The sequence below is a fragment of the Hyaena hyaena genome, unplaced genomic scaffold (assembly GCF_003009895.1).
Source record: "Hyaena hyaena isolate Hyena2069 unplaced genomic scaffold, ASM300989v1 scaffold_868, whole genome shotgun sequence".
In the NCBI taxonomy this organism is placed as follows: Eukaryota; Metazoa; Chordata; class Mammalia; order Carnivora; family Hyaenidae; genus Hyaena; species Hyaena hyaena.
Window position 1 is genome coordinate 573527 of NW_024081496.1, and position 17891 is coordinate 591417.

At 33.9% G+C, this 17891-nt stretch overlaps 1 protein-coding gene across 9 annotated transcripts in view; it reads right to left on the reverse strand.

Annotated features, from left to right (window-relative positions):
* Positions 1-6230: 6230 nt before the first annotated feature.
* Positions 6231-17891, reverse strand: part of OXR1 (oxidation resistance 1) — a 226609-nt gene continuing 214948 nt past the window's right edge. For 6 of the 9 annotated variants that reach the window (XM_039220126.1, XM_039220128.1, XM_039220131.1 and 3 more), the window contains 6 exons: positions 17719-17799; positions 15526-15651; positions 14629-14781; positions 12495-12590; positions 10086-10159; positions 6231-8134 (listed from right to left, as the gene is read on the reverse strand). In XM_039220126.1, the coding sequence (XP_039076057.1) occupies positions 7999-8134; positions 10086-10159; positions 12495-12590; positions 14629-14781; positions 15526-15651; positions 17719-17799 (666 nt within the window). In that variant the 3' untranslated portion in view covers positions 6231-7998. The remainder of the gene's footprint in view (positions 8135-10085; positions 10160-12494; positions 12591-14628; positions 14782-15525; positions 15652-17718; positions 17800-17891) is intronic. The other 3 variants (XM_039220132.1, XM_039220127.1, XM_039220134.1) reach the window with 1 other exon arrangement.

Here is a 17891-nt window from a genome sequence, read left to right on the forward strand (position 1 = left end):
AATTGTTTCCAAACTTTCAGAATTTTTCCTTTTCCAGACTTTCAATAAGATGTTTAAAGATTTTGGGGACAGCTGAAATGCACTTTTTAAAAACCCCTTCCATCTGGACCATCAAATGCTTGATCCCTTTCAACTTTTATAATTTGGAAGCTTTATAATTTGCTGATTCCCAAGTTCACCTTCTTACCATTCTGCCTACTTACCCCAAATAGAAGGGAAGTTCTACATTCAGGTTTTCTCTTCTCACTCTTTGTTGGAAGTGGGGCTGCACCTATGTTCTTCATTTACTTTCTGCTTTGAAATTCCAAAACTCAAGTTCCTTCTTTTATACTGAAAATTTTTTAATGTTTTATTATTTTTGAGAGAAAGAGGGAGCAGAGTACAAATGGGGGAGGGGCAGAGAGAGAGAGAGGGACACACAGAATCCGTAGCAGGCTCCAGGCTCTGAGCTGTCAGCACAGCCAGCTAGGGGCCCCTTCGTTTTTTTTGTACTACTAACAGGTATATCAGGTGCTGACTCTCACATCATATGGGAAGAATTCTGTGTTAACCAAATTTTTGTGTCAGTGAGAACTCATGGTCAGGGAAGAATTGCTGTACTTTCACTATTAAAGTCATTTTGTTCAGGGACAAGAGGAACAGACTATCTGGCCCACACTACTGTGGCCTCTTAGTGTAGATGCTCTCTTAAGATTCCCAGAATGTTCTTTTCTTTCCCAGTACCTATAACATTTCCTAGTATGCAGTAAGAACACAATTAATGCCTGTTGAATTATTTAGTTTATAAATGTGCTATATGACCCAATCTCTCAGGCTAGGTTTTCAGAGAACTGTGATTCATCCTAACTAACAATGGTTATCTGATGACATGTGTGCCCAGATTTGGGGGGCATGTCGGTATTTAACAAAATTACATTGCATTTAGTTTTTGACCAAGAAATTCCACTCCTAAAATTTTTCTTAAAGATATAACTCAAATATGAAACTATATATGCAGAATTTTTGTGCATTATTTTAAATTGTAAAAATACTAAATATAGGAACATGGTTGAATAAAGTATGGTACATAGACACAATGGCTGTACCTCTAGAAAAAAGGAAAATCTTTAAGAACGGAGTTATTTTTAGTGTGTATATGTGCATACATATATACATACTAGATTGTGTGTGTGTGTGTGTGTGTGTGTGTGTGTGTGTGTAGAGGGAGGGAAGGAGAGGGAAAAGAGAGAGAGAGAGAGAGAGAGAGAGAGTGAGAATGAGAATACAACCAGAAAGAATAAGAAATAATGAAATTGACTTCCTGTAAGGATCGGTGGAAATGAGTTGAAAGTGACCTGTAGAGATTTGGCTTTGGAACCCCTTAAATCCTAACATACAAAAATAAAAAATTAAGTAAATGAAGACAGAAAAAATTCTAAAATTGAATATGTAATAACCCAAATTCTATTTCAAATTATTAATCACACAGAATGAAAAGAAGAATGTACATAACTCTTGAATAAAATACTTTGATTAAATACCTTCAGTCTAAAGATAAAAAGCTGCAAAGGAATATTCTACTTTTGTTGTGAGGGTACAACATGTATACTGTCAGATTAAGCAAATGAGTTATATACTAATATCCTCACTGTGGGAGAAGAGAGATATAAACATGAAGTGAGGAAGACAAGGAAAAATTCTGTAATGTTAGATTGCAACTAGAGGCATTAGTGTGCATTCATGATGTGTGAATTTACTTCCTATCTCTGTCTCCTAAAAGGCCCTAGAAGCAAGGCCATCCCAGTAGCAATAAGCACACCTGGCATTATTTCCAAATATCATTCTCCTTGAAAAGAAACATGTCTACTTGGAGAAATACTGATTCTAGGATTGGGTTACAAAAAGTAAAGTCTAGAACATTGTATAGTACCAGAAGCAAGCACTCAAAATGAATAAATGTACAGAAGTCAGTTTGATAGGGTACTCCTTGCTTAAATAGAGCATAGAAATGGATTGTTAACACTCGCAATTGAAAGAAAGAACCCATTAGTTCATACCAATAATACTTCTTCTTAAATAAAAGAAAGCTCTTACAGTAAATGTTAACTAATAAATGCTGAGAATGAAAGTTAGAAAAATCATCATTTTGCGACCATTTCTGTAGTTCAGGCAAGGATCTTCAATGGATACGAAAAACATTTTGTAAATTTGGAGAACAGATTATCTATGCTATTAAAGTATCTCCCCACACATTCCTTATTAATTACAAAGGAAAAATGGTGGTAGTGGAAAAACATGTGGACACTATCTTAATGAATTAATCAAAGCTATTATTCATTCATAAGGGGATAAACACACATATGTGCATTCTAATATGATGCAGAAGACACGAGATCACTTCTATGGTTTTCTTGCCAAAGATGAATAACCGTGATATAAGAAAAATTTATACAAACCCACATTGATGGACATTCTATACTCCTGAGTTCTTCAAATACACCACTGTCATAAAACACAAAGAATGAGTAATGATCTCCTTCAAGTTAAAGGAGATGAAAAAGAACAACTAACTGTAATACAGGATCTTGGATTGGATTACAGATCAAGAAAAATAATGCTTTAAAGGACATTATTAGGCAAGATTAAAAAATGTATTGCATATTAAATAAAAATATTGTATTATGCTAAATTTCCTGAATCCAATCACTGTACTGTGATTTTATGTACTGTGGTTACATAAAAGAATGTTCTTGTTTTTAGGAAACACATGCAAACACATATGTATAGTATAATAGAATCAGATTCAATATAAATAATAGGTGATTGGATGGGGGTGTGGAGAGATGGGGAGATGGTGGTGAGAAAAGAAAGCAAAGAGCTTTATAAACATTCTAATACCTACCTGTTGGTAAACAGATATATTACTGGTGGGTATATATCAAGGAATTAAATTGCTGGTCAAAGGCTCAACTTTACCAGATACTGCCAAGAAAATTTTCCAAAGCTGTTGCACTTCACATTTCTTTTAAAATAGCTTTCATTGGCCATTTTGATACTCATTGGAGTTCCCTACAAGAAAGTCTTCTGCCTTTTTTGTTGAACATTTTTGCTTAGTAGTCAATTATATATTGTACACTTGAGACCTTCATCAGATCTGTGTATTATACAAACATTCTACTCTGTTGGTTGCCTTTTCACTTTTAATGATGTCTTCTGATGAAAAAAAATCTCAAAATTTTAATGTAGAATTCATCATTCATGTCCTTTATAGTGAGTGCTTTTGTGTCCCATTTAACAAATGTATGCATATTTTAAGGTCATGAAGATATTTTCCTTTATTTTTAAAACTAATAGTTCTATTATTTTACCTTTCCCATTTAGATCTATGATCTGGAAGTTAATTTTTGCATGTGGTGTGAGATGGGTCAAGATTATTTGCTCTATACAGATATCCAGTTAATCCAGCACCACTTATTGAAAAGACCGACCTCTCTGTCAAGTTAACAGTGTCATCTTTTAAAAAAAAAATCAGTTTGTTTTTGGACTCTTGATATTCTTTCCTCTGTAAGTCCTTTCACGAATACCACATTGTCTTACTCCACTTTTTAGCAGATCTGGTACTCAAGATCACAGCCTCATTCTTCAGTGAGCTTAGTTGTTCTTTGTCTCTGAATTTCCATATAAATTATAGAATCAGCTTAATTTCTGAAAATAAACCTGACTGGTTTATTTCAGTGCCAATATAATTTTTTAGAACTGACATCTTTTAATACTGTCTTCCTACTATGAATGCGGTCTATAGCCTTCCAACTTATCCTTTTTTGTTATATATACCCAATATTTTCAATGGTATTACAAATGGTAATATTTAAAGCTTCATTTTCCAATTGTTGGTTGTACATGAAAAGTGAAAGGTTTTTATATTGAACTTGGTAACTTTGCTTAATCAACTAATTAATTCCAATAGTTTATCTTTTCGGAATTTTCCATGCCCACAATGATGTCATACACAAATGACATTTAAAGTTCTTCCTTCCCATTCCTCATGCCTCTTCTCTTTGTTGCTTTCTCACTGGTTGAACCTTCCAGTACAAAGTTGAACAGAAGTGGTGATAGCAATTGTCAGGTTTCTGATCACTGGGTGGAAACTTTTAATATTACACTATTAAAGAACATGCTTCCTGTATATTTTGCAAAAATAGTATTTTATCAGATTAAGGAATAGCCCTTCTTTCCTAGTTTGCCAAGTTTTAATCATAGATTGGCATTGAAATTAATCAAGCTTCTTTCGGTTCTATGGAGATGATCATGAAACTTTTTCTGTAAATGTGCTAAATTTGTATGTTTTAAAATGTTAACTACTCGTTTTCCTGGAATAAACTTAATTTGGTTGTATTATTCTTTTATATATGGCTGATTTTGATTTGTGGTTATTTTATGTAGGATTTTATGTGTTCAAATGAGACTGTTTTATAACTGTTTCCTTGTAAGTATTGTAAAGTTTTGGTATCAAGGTCGTACTGGCCTCAAAAGGCAGTATCAGAAATTCTCTCTTTTCTCAATACCCTAGGAGGAGTTCATCTAATACTGACACTTTTTTCCCCCCTTAAATAGTTAAAAGAATTACCCAGTGGAACCGTAAGAGCATGCTTTTTCTTTTGTGAAACTTTTTTTTTTAATTAACAGATTCAATTTCTGCAACACAAACACGGTGTTTCTTCTTGGGTCAGGTTTAACAAACTGTTTTCCAAGATGTCTTTCCATTTAACTTACTTTGTCAAGTTTATTGATACAAAGTTGTCCACAGTGCCCTCCATGCCCATCTCCCTCCTTTCCCCCCACACCCATCAGTCCTCAGGTTGTTCTCAGCATTCAAGAGTCTCCCATGGTTTGCCTCTCTCCCTCTCCCTCACTATTCCCCCCTTCTTCTCCCCCACAGTCCTCCGTTAAGTTCCTCCTATACATGTAAACATATGGTGATGGGCATGGAGCAGGGCACTAGTGGGGATGAGCACTGGGTGTTATATGGAAACCAACTTGACAATAAACTATTTGTAAAAACAAAACAAAACAAAACAGATTGGGAGAGAAAGAGAAAAAACAAAGTTGTCCACAGTATGCTCTCTCTTTAAAGTGTAGAGACTGTCTTCTTTTAAATTCTTAACAATGGTACTTTTTTCCATCTTGCTACAGATTTAGTCTTATTCTCAGATTTTGTCTTGTATACTTGTTTAAATTTTACTGATTTCTGCTGTCTTTGTTTTTCCTACCTTCTATTTTCATTAGGTTTAATTTGTTGTTCTTTAGCTTCTAGAGATGGAAGCTTTGAGTCTTTTCTTCTGCCTATCTCTTAATATTACTATACCCCCAGAAATATATCTCAAGAATTCTCTCCTCAGTCTATAATCTCCAAAGGAATTCCATTCACACGTTATGGCTTCAACATACCTGTACGTTGTTGATTTTAAAATCTTTTTATTAGAACCAAATATTAACACTCCCCTATCAGCTTTCTGATTTCTCATAACCAATCCAAATTCCCTATCTGCTGCTTCCTTCTCGTCTTTGTACATCAATGGATGATATGCCCAGTTGCTAATAAGTAAAGCACCTAAAAGCTATCCTTACTGCTTTCTGACATACAATAACAAAATCATGTTAACTCTAATTCCTAGATGTCTTTCAGATCCATGCCTTTTTTTTTTTCTTTTTTTTCTTTTTCATGGGTTTTTCTTGATTGCCATTGCTATAACTCTTATTCAGGACTCATTTTTTCCTCTGGACTTTATAACAGGCTTATTGGTCTCCTTGTCTCTAGTTTTTCTCTCTACGAATCTAATTGTCAGAGATCTTTCTAAAGTGTAAAGTTGACTGTGTCATTCCTCCACTCAAATTTTCTTAATTGCTCCTATGAGATAAAAAAACAAAATCTAAACTTCTTGGAGTTGCACACAATAAAACTCTTTATGGCATTAGCCTTACCTTGCTATGCTCTCCCCACCAAAAAAGAAAACAACATAATTTAAAAATACCAAATGACTTACACCTCTTCTCATGTCAAGTGCCCTCTCACTACTTCATGCTTTTCTCTCTGCTGAATGTACCCTTCCATCACTATTCCCACTACCCCGTCACCACCACCACCCAGAGCTCCTAGAGGCGTGTCTTTCACGTAAACCATAGCAGTATGCTTAATCAAAGATTCCTTAGACATGAAAGCAACTTGATTATTCAATAAATCCAAACTCGAATTTGTATTTCTGTATTTAATTTTATTTGGTATACACCACTATGACCTTATTATAATTGAAATCCAATACAGGATTTTTTTTTTTTAATGATTAGTCAACTCCACAAAGACAATAATACTGCTGTGGAAGACCAAAGGGGGAAAATGATATATTTATTTACAATTCTCTATATTGTAAACATTTAATCTATATATGTTACTAACTTATAATGAGAGAGCTTTACATACACAAGGAAATGATGCCCACATTTCTATTCATATTCAGCGATAGCATATTAAATAGATCAGATTTTGTTTTCCATTAGTATGTTTTCTTTAGATAGTTATCTAAACTTTCAAAAGATCTAAATATATTCAAGTCCTATACAACTAAAACTACTGAAGCCAACATATTTGGCTTATAATTTCCTCTTTAGAATAATTTAAAGTGCTATAAGCAACCTGGCAATCGACACTTTCTATAAGAACAAAACTACCTTTAAACATTAATTTACAATATACAAGGTTTATCAGGAATAGCTGAAATTTCAGCACAAGGTCACTGTCACACGTATAACAGCAGGATTTTTTTTTTTTGCATAACATAAAGCTTTGAAATTAACTGACGAATGACCGCCACAATGGCATTATTATTGGTTTCCTACAAAAGAGGATAAGAACTACTAGTATATTCTATCTTGTCTTTTTTTTTTTTGAGGTCACTTGACAGTAAGTTTGCATATTCAACAAGTCTACTGAGTTACAATATTGTCTACTATAATCATTGCCCTTTTATAACAGCAAATTCTAATGGTAGTTAATAACATGTACCACTCAAAAAAATACTTTTTTTTTTCCGTTTGAACAAGAACCTATATTTTGGGAGGTGGTGTGCAACAAGGCTAAAACAACAGAACTATAAAACAGTATATCTGACACAATATGTTTAAGGAATATGCATCTGTTTCATAGTTTTTGTACTTGTAATGCCCTGCTAAGCTACAAATATGCAAATAGTATATTTTCTTGCTTGATATATTAAATCCAGTAGAATCATCAAGTTCTCATTCTCCTTTGTATTTTATAACTTTTTATCAGACAATTCAATCATGGAAGCATATGCCCAAACCTGTAGATCATGTGCACTGTGGTCTATCACAACCAGAATTCTCGAATTTCGTTTTTATTAAAATGAAATTGAGAATACCTGCAAAATTAATAAAGAGAATGTTGTAGTGTGAATTAAAATTAGAACTCAGTGGTTTATGGAATATGCATAATTTTGGCATGTGTTTTTTTTCCTTCATAAGGATGACTAAGATGAGCAGGTCCAAAAGTCACTTGTGCCAACCTCACAGCTATATCTCACAGCATTATCTAGTCTTCATTCTCTCAAGGCTCCAATTAGACTGCTCTAGTAAAACAATCAATATAATTTTAAAAATAATTAACCAAAATAGGTTCAAAAAAAGAGCACCATCCTTTTAGGAGACTGAGATAACATGGATGGTAGGTGAGGTGGTCGCTATGATCAAAATGCTGCCAAAATTCTGCCAAAACCCAAGCTGTTATACTGTGTGGACCCACGTCATGGTCTAAACCTGAAAAACCCTGGGACAGAAACATGATTTTAAAAATAAATTCCAAAATTATAGCTGTAATAAATGGTGATACGATTAATTTTAAAGCACGAGTGACATGTTACATTGTATTGCTTCTTGAACTTTCCAAACAATGCTTGTCCATGTCAGGTTTGGGCCATTATCCTGCTAAGACAGATAGCATTACATTTATTCAAAAGCCCAGATTTCAATGTCTTGGATAAAGAAATCTTCCTTCTTAGAAAGTGTATGATTCCCAAATGTTTTACAGGAATGGCTTCTTCCATGGTAGAGATCTCCATCAAGCCAAAGGGCAAATTCTCCCCTGCAATAAGTAAGAGAAACTAGTTTTAACAATGATCTCTTAATACTTATTCCCTAAAGTTGTACAATAATTACCACAGAGGTTGTAAAATTATAATTTAAATGAGACACTTCAATATTCAACAATTCTAAAATCATTAATTTTTTCAAAGACTTTCATACTCCTTTCCACACTGGTACAAGGCAATTTTGTTTTGTTCATATCCTATTATAAAATCATTTACTGTACAGATCAAGTAATAAAATGAATCTTTTAAAATTAACTTCACATAGAATTAGCTTTTTAAGACAAGTGTCTCTCTGTTATTCTTTTCCTGGTATTATGCGTTTTTCTTTGCTATATAGCTGTAATGCATTTGACGTAAGTTAAATATTTAACATGAACACTCCCTATCATCTAACGTAAAATGTGGTTAATGTTGAGAGTTCAATCTCCAATTCACAGCTGAGGAAACTTTAGACTTGCGTTTGCTCAAGGTCCCATGGGTAATATATGTTGAAACCAGAACTACATCAGGTCAGTCTAACTCCAAAGCCTACATTTAAGTCCATCACATCATGATTTAGATTTCTTTGGAGCTCCTGTTTGGAATTTATCAAGTCTTTGTAGTTACAGGTTTCTGAGTCTGTTCTTTCCTTGTCTGAAGAGTGTAAATTTGTCTTAATTTGTTACTAAATGACCCAGTGTTTAGTTTAGCTTGCTACAATCATATGGTATAATCAAAATCAAGCTCCGGCAAAAATCTAATGATATTATGTTATTTTCAAAGACTGGAGGCACCCTTAGCAGCTTTAAAATATCAGAGATTTGTTTGTAAAGCCTTCCTGGAGAGCTAACTGAATCACATGTAAGACTATCACTTGGGGTAGGACTGAATAGACTGCCTGCACTAAAAAAAAAAAAAAAAAAAAAGTGCAACAGGAACATACAAAAATATGTTGATCCAACAACTAAAAATAACATGGCTTTTAGTTACCTGGTTATGTCCTTCAGAGAAGGCTAAAATAACCATGGTTATTTTTTAATCACTGAAATAATATCTTCCCAATATCTATCTATAGAGAAGTTGTAAGAGAATTTATTAGAATCACTCTGGATAATGACAATAAACTATTTGTAAAAAAAAAAAAAAAAAAAAAAAGAATCACTCTGGATAATAAATATTCTTACAGGCTAACAAGATTCTGCAGCCTGAATAAATTATTATTATATATTCTCAGCTGTGGGAAACAAATAAATAGTACTTTTATGTTTGGGAATTAATTGGCATACTTTATGTCTAATCCTGAAGCACAGAGAGAAATACCAAAGGAAAAGTTGGTGTTTGCTACTAAGCACTATTTGAAAAGTCTAAGCCTGGAGGAAGAAAAGCAAGCTACCTCTAAACACTGTAAAGACTGAATGAAGGTGGGCTACCAGAATAAGTAAATGAAAGATCTCACAGTGCTTGCTACGCAAAAGAAACAAATCAAATTACTGATGCATACTTTTAAAAATAAGAAAACAAATACTGAAAATCTGGGGGGAAGGGAGAGTGTCACAAATTTTTTGTAGAAAAACAAATTTCTATTATTCTCTGACATATCAATCCAAATAGTCTCTAGGGTAGAAGAAAACAATCGGAACTGTTTTTATACATTGGGAGAGGCAACATACCATCGTGGTTTTTTTGTTTTTGTTTTTTAATTTGAGAAAGTCTAAGGTCTTAGTGTATTTTACTTTCAAATACCAAGGAGGGAATCAACTAAACAGCTTTTTAAATCGAATAAACAAACATTTTACCAATAGCTTCAAATGCTACTTAAGTACCTTCTTGAAAATATGTTTTCTTAGTGATAATATACAGATTATGATCTAATGTCAAAACTTTCCAAAGATAACAGATTTTATAAATAACACAAATGAATAAAGTTTCTTAAAAAATTTCATGGTAAAGTGTTCAGAGACTTACCCTCCACCACCAAAAGCTAGCGAATCCATGTCTCCTTTGATAAAAAACATATTATCTCCTGTCCACTTAAAGACCTACATAAATAAAAAGAAAGCTTTAAATATGTGGATGCAAATAGTCACTATACAGAGTTAGTTCTCCTAAACCCCAAATAATTAACAAAGCCTAGACCAACAGTAAGAGGAATAATAATAAGAACAGAAGATTGGGCAGAAAGGTCTGGTGCTTTGGGCTTCAGTGTTCATAGGACTAAATTTAAAAGCACATAATCTTCGGGGCGCCCCGGTGGCTTAGTCGGTTAAGCGTCCGACTTTCGCTCAGGTCATGATCTCGCGGTTCGTGGGTTCGAGCCCCGCATCAGGCTCTGTGCTGACTGCCAGCTCACAGCCTAGAGCCTGTTTCAGAGTCTGTGACTCTCTCTCTCTGACCCGCCCCTGCTCACGCTGTCTCTCTTTCTCTCTCTCCTAGAAATAAATAAAACATTAAAAAAAGCACATAATCTTCGTATCTAATTCCTCAAATCTTATTATCTCTTTACACATACTTCTCTTTTCTATGTGTCCATCAAGAATTGGATGGTTCTCGAAAAAAGCTGAAATAGAAAATTAGTTAAGAAAAACTGGTAAGATGCCATTAACTTTTTAAAAATTTTATTTTGAGAGAGCAAGCAAGCATGGGCAGGGGAGTAGTAGAGAGAGTAAGAATCCAAAGCAGGCTCTGTGCTATCAAGGCAGAGCCTGACTTGGGGCTCAATCTCATAAATCAAATTGTGAGATCACAATCTGAGCCAAAAATCAAGAGTTGGGACACTTAACCAATGGAGTCACCCAGGCACGCTTAGATGCCATTAACTTTTATTTAAACATTAAAATAAATGTACATTAATTTGATAATGCTTTGATATAGGTCCAAGGTCTTTTCTTTGGATATAGATTTGCCCATCACCATTCTTATAGAAGCCCATTACATGTTTATGATTTCTAGTTTCAATTTTTTTTAATGATTTATTTTGAGAGAGAGCGAGCATGCAAGGGAAGAGCAGAGAGAGAGGGAGAGAATCCCACGGAACCTGACATGGGGCTCGATCCCACAAACCATGAGATCATGACCTAAGTCAAATTAAGAGTCAGACGCTGAACCGACTGAGCCACCCAGTTGCCCCTCTAGTTTAAATTTTTTACAAGAGCAGTAGGAACATAAAAACACTTAAGAAATATGAGGGGACTGGGGCGCCTGGGTGGCTTAGTCGGTTAAGCATCCGACTTTCGCTTAGGTCATGATCTCGCGGTTCATGGGTTCGAGCCCTGCGTCGGGCTCTGTGCTGACTGCCAGCTCAGAGCCTGGAGCCTGTTTCAGTCTGTGACTCCCTCTCTCTCTGACCCTCTCCTGCTCACGCTGTCTCTCTCTCTCCTAGAAATAAATAAAACATTAAAAAAAATTAAAAAAAAAATTATGAGGGGACTTTTACTTAAACCTAATACAATAGCAATTTCTAGCATGTCACCTTTATCAGGTTTTTCCTAGATACTTGTTACAGTCTTCACTTTAACATTCACCTTTTCATAGTTCTATAACATCTGATTAATATATTATTACATTATCAGGTAGAAACAGCATAAAAAGATTTGAAAATAAGCATAACTGAACCTTAAAAAATCTGTAACAACTATAAGCTTCCAGGAAGCCACAGGCATAGGTTGGTATGTTTTATGATGGAATGGAAAGCATGGGTTAATCAAACCCCTTCTATTTTGTTCATTATTAAAACTGTTTCTAAAGACCATTTTTTAAAAAAAATCAGCTGTGTTGGTTACTTTTTTCAAGATTATAATTTCATCTCTTAGGAAAGGTTTGACATGAACTTTAATGTACTAAGATGCTGCGATTGTACACAATGTTTTAAATAGTCAACATATTCACTATAATTCTTGTTTATCTTTACATTTTAGACCTTATTGGCATTAGAATGCATTCAATTTAAGTTACTCAAACCATAATAATGAACAAGAAGTCACGTAATCACTTTTGATTTAAAACCAAATCATTTATTTTTTAAGTTTTTAATACATACACCATGAAACTTAGTCATTAGAAGTTTCTAAGAATTTCACAATGGCAATTCAGAACAGTGACAATGATGTTTATACTCCTTACTGAGACCATGACATGTGTTGGGCACTATGCCAAGTGCTGTATATATGACGGTCATTACATTTTCAAACCACCTGGTTGTATTTTATGATCCCCATTCTATCCACAGGAAAGCTGAACCTCAAATGGTCAAAAAGTGCTGTTATATTTAGTAAAAGAGAGACGAGAGTCAAATCCAAGTGTGTATGACTCCACGGTGCATGTTCTTTTCATTATGCTATCTCTTTATAAACTGAATATTGGAATAACTGTCCTTACCTCAAACTCTGGACAGAATGTAAAAACGAAGGTCTCTCCAGTACCATAAAAGCCATCACTCACTTTAAATGGCTCAGATGCTAATGCACCAAAAACCTAAGGATTAAAAAAAGGCATGTTCAATGACATGATTATCAGTTTCATTAAGCATGATTTCTGTATTTAGGTAAAATCCAAAAAAAGCTCCAGAAATGTAATATAGTTTTATCTACTTCTACTAAAAAAGGGAAACATGATCAGCTGTTATAAAATTTGCATTACTGTCAAGTATAAAGCATATCAGTTTCTCAATGGGAAATTTTTACTAGTTTTGAAATCTAAAAAGAGGCCTATTATAACAATTAAAAATATCTTTAAAAATTATTATATTTCAGGACAACTTACGTGCACAATGCATGTACAATGAAGATAACACATTACAGTGGCTTATAGCACTTAGGAAAGCAAAAACCCTTCAGTATAGGTAAACATTCTGCTACTCACAGGGTATGCTACTTTTGTGTTCATTAGACAATAAATTCCATGAGGGAATTTGGGTCTGAAATTGCTTGGATCTGTAATGCTATGCTCTTACACAGTACAATACACATAGTAAATAATTTGAAAAAAGAATGAGTGAATAGGAAACCTGGACAAGTTATTTCAGTGTTCTGGGTCTAAGTTTCCCAATCACAAAATGGAAATGTAGAGTTTTATAATGATTTCTTTCTTTTAAAAAATATTTGGGGGGCGGGGGGGTAGTGCACATGCACGAGCAGGGGAGGGGCAGAGAGAAAGGGAGTGAGAATCCCAAGCAGGATCGACTCTGTCAGCCCTGAGCCAGGCATGGGGCTCAATCTAATGAACCATGAAATCATGACCTGAGATGAAATCAAGAGTCGGACACTTAACTGACCAAGACACCCAGACACCCATTTACAGATGATTTGTATAGTCACTATCTTCTCTGAAAATCTACTTTTACGGTCTTAATTTTTAAAACAGACTTCCTTATTGAAAGGTGTATGTTTATATATATATAATATATACATAATGTTTTATATAAATATAAATACACAGCTAAACATGAAATTGTCACAAAGCAAAGTCCCATTTAACTTCTTCATTTAGACCAAGAAACAGAACATTAGCACTTCACAAGGTGTGTCTGTGCCTCTTCTGCATTACCACCCCTCATTTCCCAAAGGAAACTACTAGCCTGAATACCATAGATTTGTTTCATCCACTTATGAACTTTCTTTAAATGGAATAATAAGAAAGTTACTCTTTAGTGTCTGGTTTTTAAATCATTATGTTTGTGACACTTATCTATGCTATAGCAGGTAGTAGTTGTTCATTTTCATGCTGCAATTAACTCTCAATGGGTGTACAACTTTGGGGAAGTTGATGAAATTCTTTTAGTCATAGTTAACTTTTCTTTAAAATTGTGATGATAAAAGTATCAATCTCATAGGGCTTTGATGACTAAATAAGACAATGCATATCCAGTGATTAGTCAAGTGTGCATAAAAAGAACAATTAAAGTGTCTGTAGTAGTAGTGCCTTGTTTTTTAAATTAATACTGCTATTTCATCCTCTCATTGTTCTCCAATCCTAGTAATTGACCCCTTGCTATTTCAGGAACAAACCAGTATTTCTCTTATCTATGGTCTTGCTCTTGGTATCACCCTCACACAATTATCTTCAATGTTCAAAACTTTACCTATGCTTCAAAAAGACTCTGTCCATTTTCACCCTTTTCATGAACTTCATTCTTATCTTCTCCAAATAGATATGAACAACCCTTAACTCCAAACACTCCTTTTGCTTTCTCTAGGTTCTTACTACACTTGGCATATTTTGCTTTGCGCAAGGAGATACTGGTATGCTTACATGTTCTTTTCTAACAGACTATAATACCTTAAATTATTCATGCTCATATCTATCCTCTGTAGCACTCAGCAATGCCTTGTATATTAGAAGTACTCAATAATTGCCAGTTAAACACAAAGGCACTAATAAAAATGATTTTTATAAAAAATACATTAAAAGTTACTATTACACTAATAAATATGATTTTTATAAAAAATACTTTAAAAGTTACTATTATTATAATCTCTTAAAGGTAAGTTGTCTATGTAGTTACTTTTCATACCTGCCCATCACTGTCTTTAATCACCATCAGCACTGGGGTGTCTAAACCTGTCATTGTTCGATAAAGGGTCTTCAAGCTTGTGCCATGCTTCCCGGTGCCATAAACAAGAGTCCATGGATAGCCGATTGTTCTTGGTGGAAGATGCTTGGTAAGCTTTGAAAATTAAAATGTTAATATTTAACTTGGTAACTACATTTAACTTGGTAACTAACTGGCAGTGTGCAAGATACTAATGCCAGCTGCAATTTAATGGTACTTTATAAAATGTAGGCTGCAAAAATAAACAGCATATTCTCAAAGATACAGAGATGCTTGGAGAATAATATATTTCTCAGCATGAAATATTGTCACCCAGGAACAGACATGGATTAGAAGAGGGACAAGAAAGTGGGATTACTTATTGTTTGTGCCCTCTATATTAACAAAAACACTAAATGGACTCTTACCTTAATTATGAATAACCTCTCAAATAATGGGCTCTAGAAACAGACTACTGGAGTTAGAAATCAAACTTCAACATTTTATAGCTATGTGACTTTGGACAAGTTACTAAATCTCTTTATACCTAAATATCTTCACTTATAAAATGTACACAGTAAGAGTATACAACTTGTATAGGTGCTGCAAACAACTACAGGAGATAATCACATGAAGCAATTAACTAGTGCACAAAATGAAATAAAGTTTTGGCTATTAGAGTATCTCATCTAAATTGCTACTGTTTATTTTAATGTCTGTTCCTAATATCTTCCATTACATTAGTTGCTACTTTTTTTCCATGGGGAAGGAAGACTAATAGCAGTAACCCTGCTTCTTTAGTTTTGAAAGCAACTGCAAAGAGGCTGTTTTACTCCATAGGCACATACTCAGAAATGCACATCTGTGGGTATGTCATACCTTTTCAATCTGATCTGGCAGTAAGAGTTCACTGGGATCACTTAGGTTTGGTCGAAAAGATTCAGACTCCAGGTCTGCTTTCACTGGAGCAATCTGCTTTGAATTTATGTCTTCTCTTGTAGTAATCTAAAGAAGTAACCAGCAGTAGCATGTTAATATAAAATTACAATAGACATTAAAAATTACTGCCTTTTGAAAAACATAAAACTTTTTACTTTAAAAATGGGGGCTAAAACATTAATTTAGGATTTTAGAAGGCAAAGGATGCTCATGCTCATGTAATAACAATGGCATACGCAATGTAGAAAAGGATTTTTTAACTATAGGCAGATATTTTCTCATCTACCATATGATGGCTATATATAATGATTAACATTCATTTTTCTGTGTAAAAGGAAAAGTCACATGCACGCTTTAATTTTGCTATTGAAGGGCAAAAGTGAACCAGCTAGCTTGCTATTTATCTGTGCTATTTAAAATAAGTGGGTTTTTTTCCCCCACAGCAAACATAGAATTTGTCAAAAATAATTAAGAAAACTTTATGGGTGCTAAAATTTTAAAGAATAGTAAAATAAAAAATGTAACTTTTAGGGGCGCCTGGGTGGCTTAGTCGGTTAAGCGTCCGACTTCGGCTCAGGTCATGATCTCGCGGTTCGTGGGTTCGAGCCCCGCGTCGGGCTCTGTGCTGACTGCCAGCTCAGAGCCTGGAGCATATAAAAGTCTGTGACTCCCTCTCTCTCTGACCCTCCCCTGCTCACGCTGTCTCTCTCTCTCTCTCTCTCTCTCTCCTAGAAATAAATAAAAATATTTAAAAAAAAAAAATGTAACTTTTATCAGTATGTGTTGACAACATGGGTTTATATGCTTCATTGACACAGTTACCATTATTTTTAAAACTGCCTTAGTTTTTACTTTCTAAACACTGTTCTTTAAATCTAGTTTTACCACACAATAAATTTAAAAGATTTTCCATAACTGTATTTTTAAAATTAGATGAATTTGATGCATTACAAAAGAATATATGCTTTTGCTTGATAGACATGATCTGACATTCTTAAAATGATAAAAATGTTGATTAACTCAAAACAAACTCCTATACAATTTATTCTGTTGACACTTTATATTAATTTTAAATATATAAAACAGTAACATTAGAAAATAAAAGATATAAGACATAATTATTACTGATGAAATGTTTAAGTTGAAAAGTGAATTGTAATGGAGCAGATAACTAAAATGCAGTAACGCACAGTGATTGTGATTCCATTAGGAATGAAATCTTGGTAAATTATTTTGTTCCTTTTACAGATTTTTTACCAAACCTAAATAGCATATATTTTCAACCAATACATGTTCTAGAACTGTATTGCTTTTTGATGAGAAGTTAAGCTATATTAATTCTTTCACATCATCATGTTTTACCCTTATTTTAATGATGATGTGAAAGTTTAAAAAAAATCCAAGGCAGCATGAGAAGCATTAAAAGAAAAAAGTTCAGTAGTTCTAAGCAGTCATGAAAGCATATCTCATTAAGAAGAGGAAAGCACACAATAATACACAAAACTGAAAAATGAGTTCAACTGTATCACTCTCTTGTTTCTAAAAAAAATCAGAAAGATTATTTCATGGAATTAAAAAAAATTTATTCAGTTCTGATGTCAAGAGTATATTATTCCAAAGTATTTCTAATACCAACCAGGAATACTTCAAGATCAAAAACAATTTATCTCATTAAATATGTGACGTGGGGTTGATACAACTGAAATAGCCTTAAGGAAGAGAAAAATATTTAAGCCTTGCTATTCATTAAAGGTTTTTAAATTTTCCAGTAGTACCTCATCTTTCAGATTCTGTTTAGTAAAGATTCAATCTCAAACCCAAAAACATTCTTCCAATGTTAAAATTAAATGAACACTCCTCATTGCTCTAAGAAGCACACAGTACTAAGAACAGTTCTACAGTGACAGAAAATTCCTCTGAATATTTTTAAAAGGAAAAGATGATATAAAAGATAATCCTAGAGCTCTTCAAGACAAAACTATACTCTTTAATACAAAAAGGAATTTTCTGATGGGGTTATTTTAGTGCTGCAGTCAAAACAAATCCTTAAAAAATGAGATTTGTCCTGACAAAAGACACTAAAAACAAGGAGTATTCAATCTCCGGAGGGGTTTAAACTACTGAATGGGGCACCTGGAGACGTCTGCAGAGTGTGCGCAGTTCTTCAGTATTTAGAGCATCGATCCTGCGGTGATACTCAGCCACTGACACTACCTGAATATGGAGACAGGAAGACAATAATTCCACTGACAGTTGAGAAAAATAACCAAAACAAAACCAAAAAAAAAAAAAAAAAAAAAAAAAAA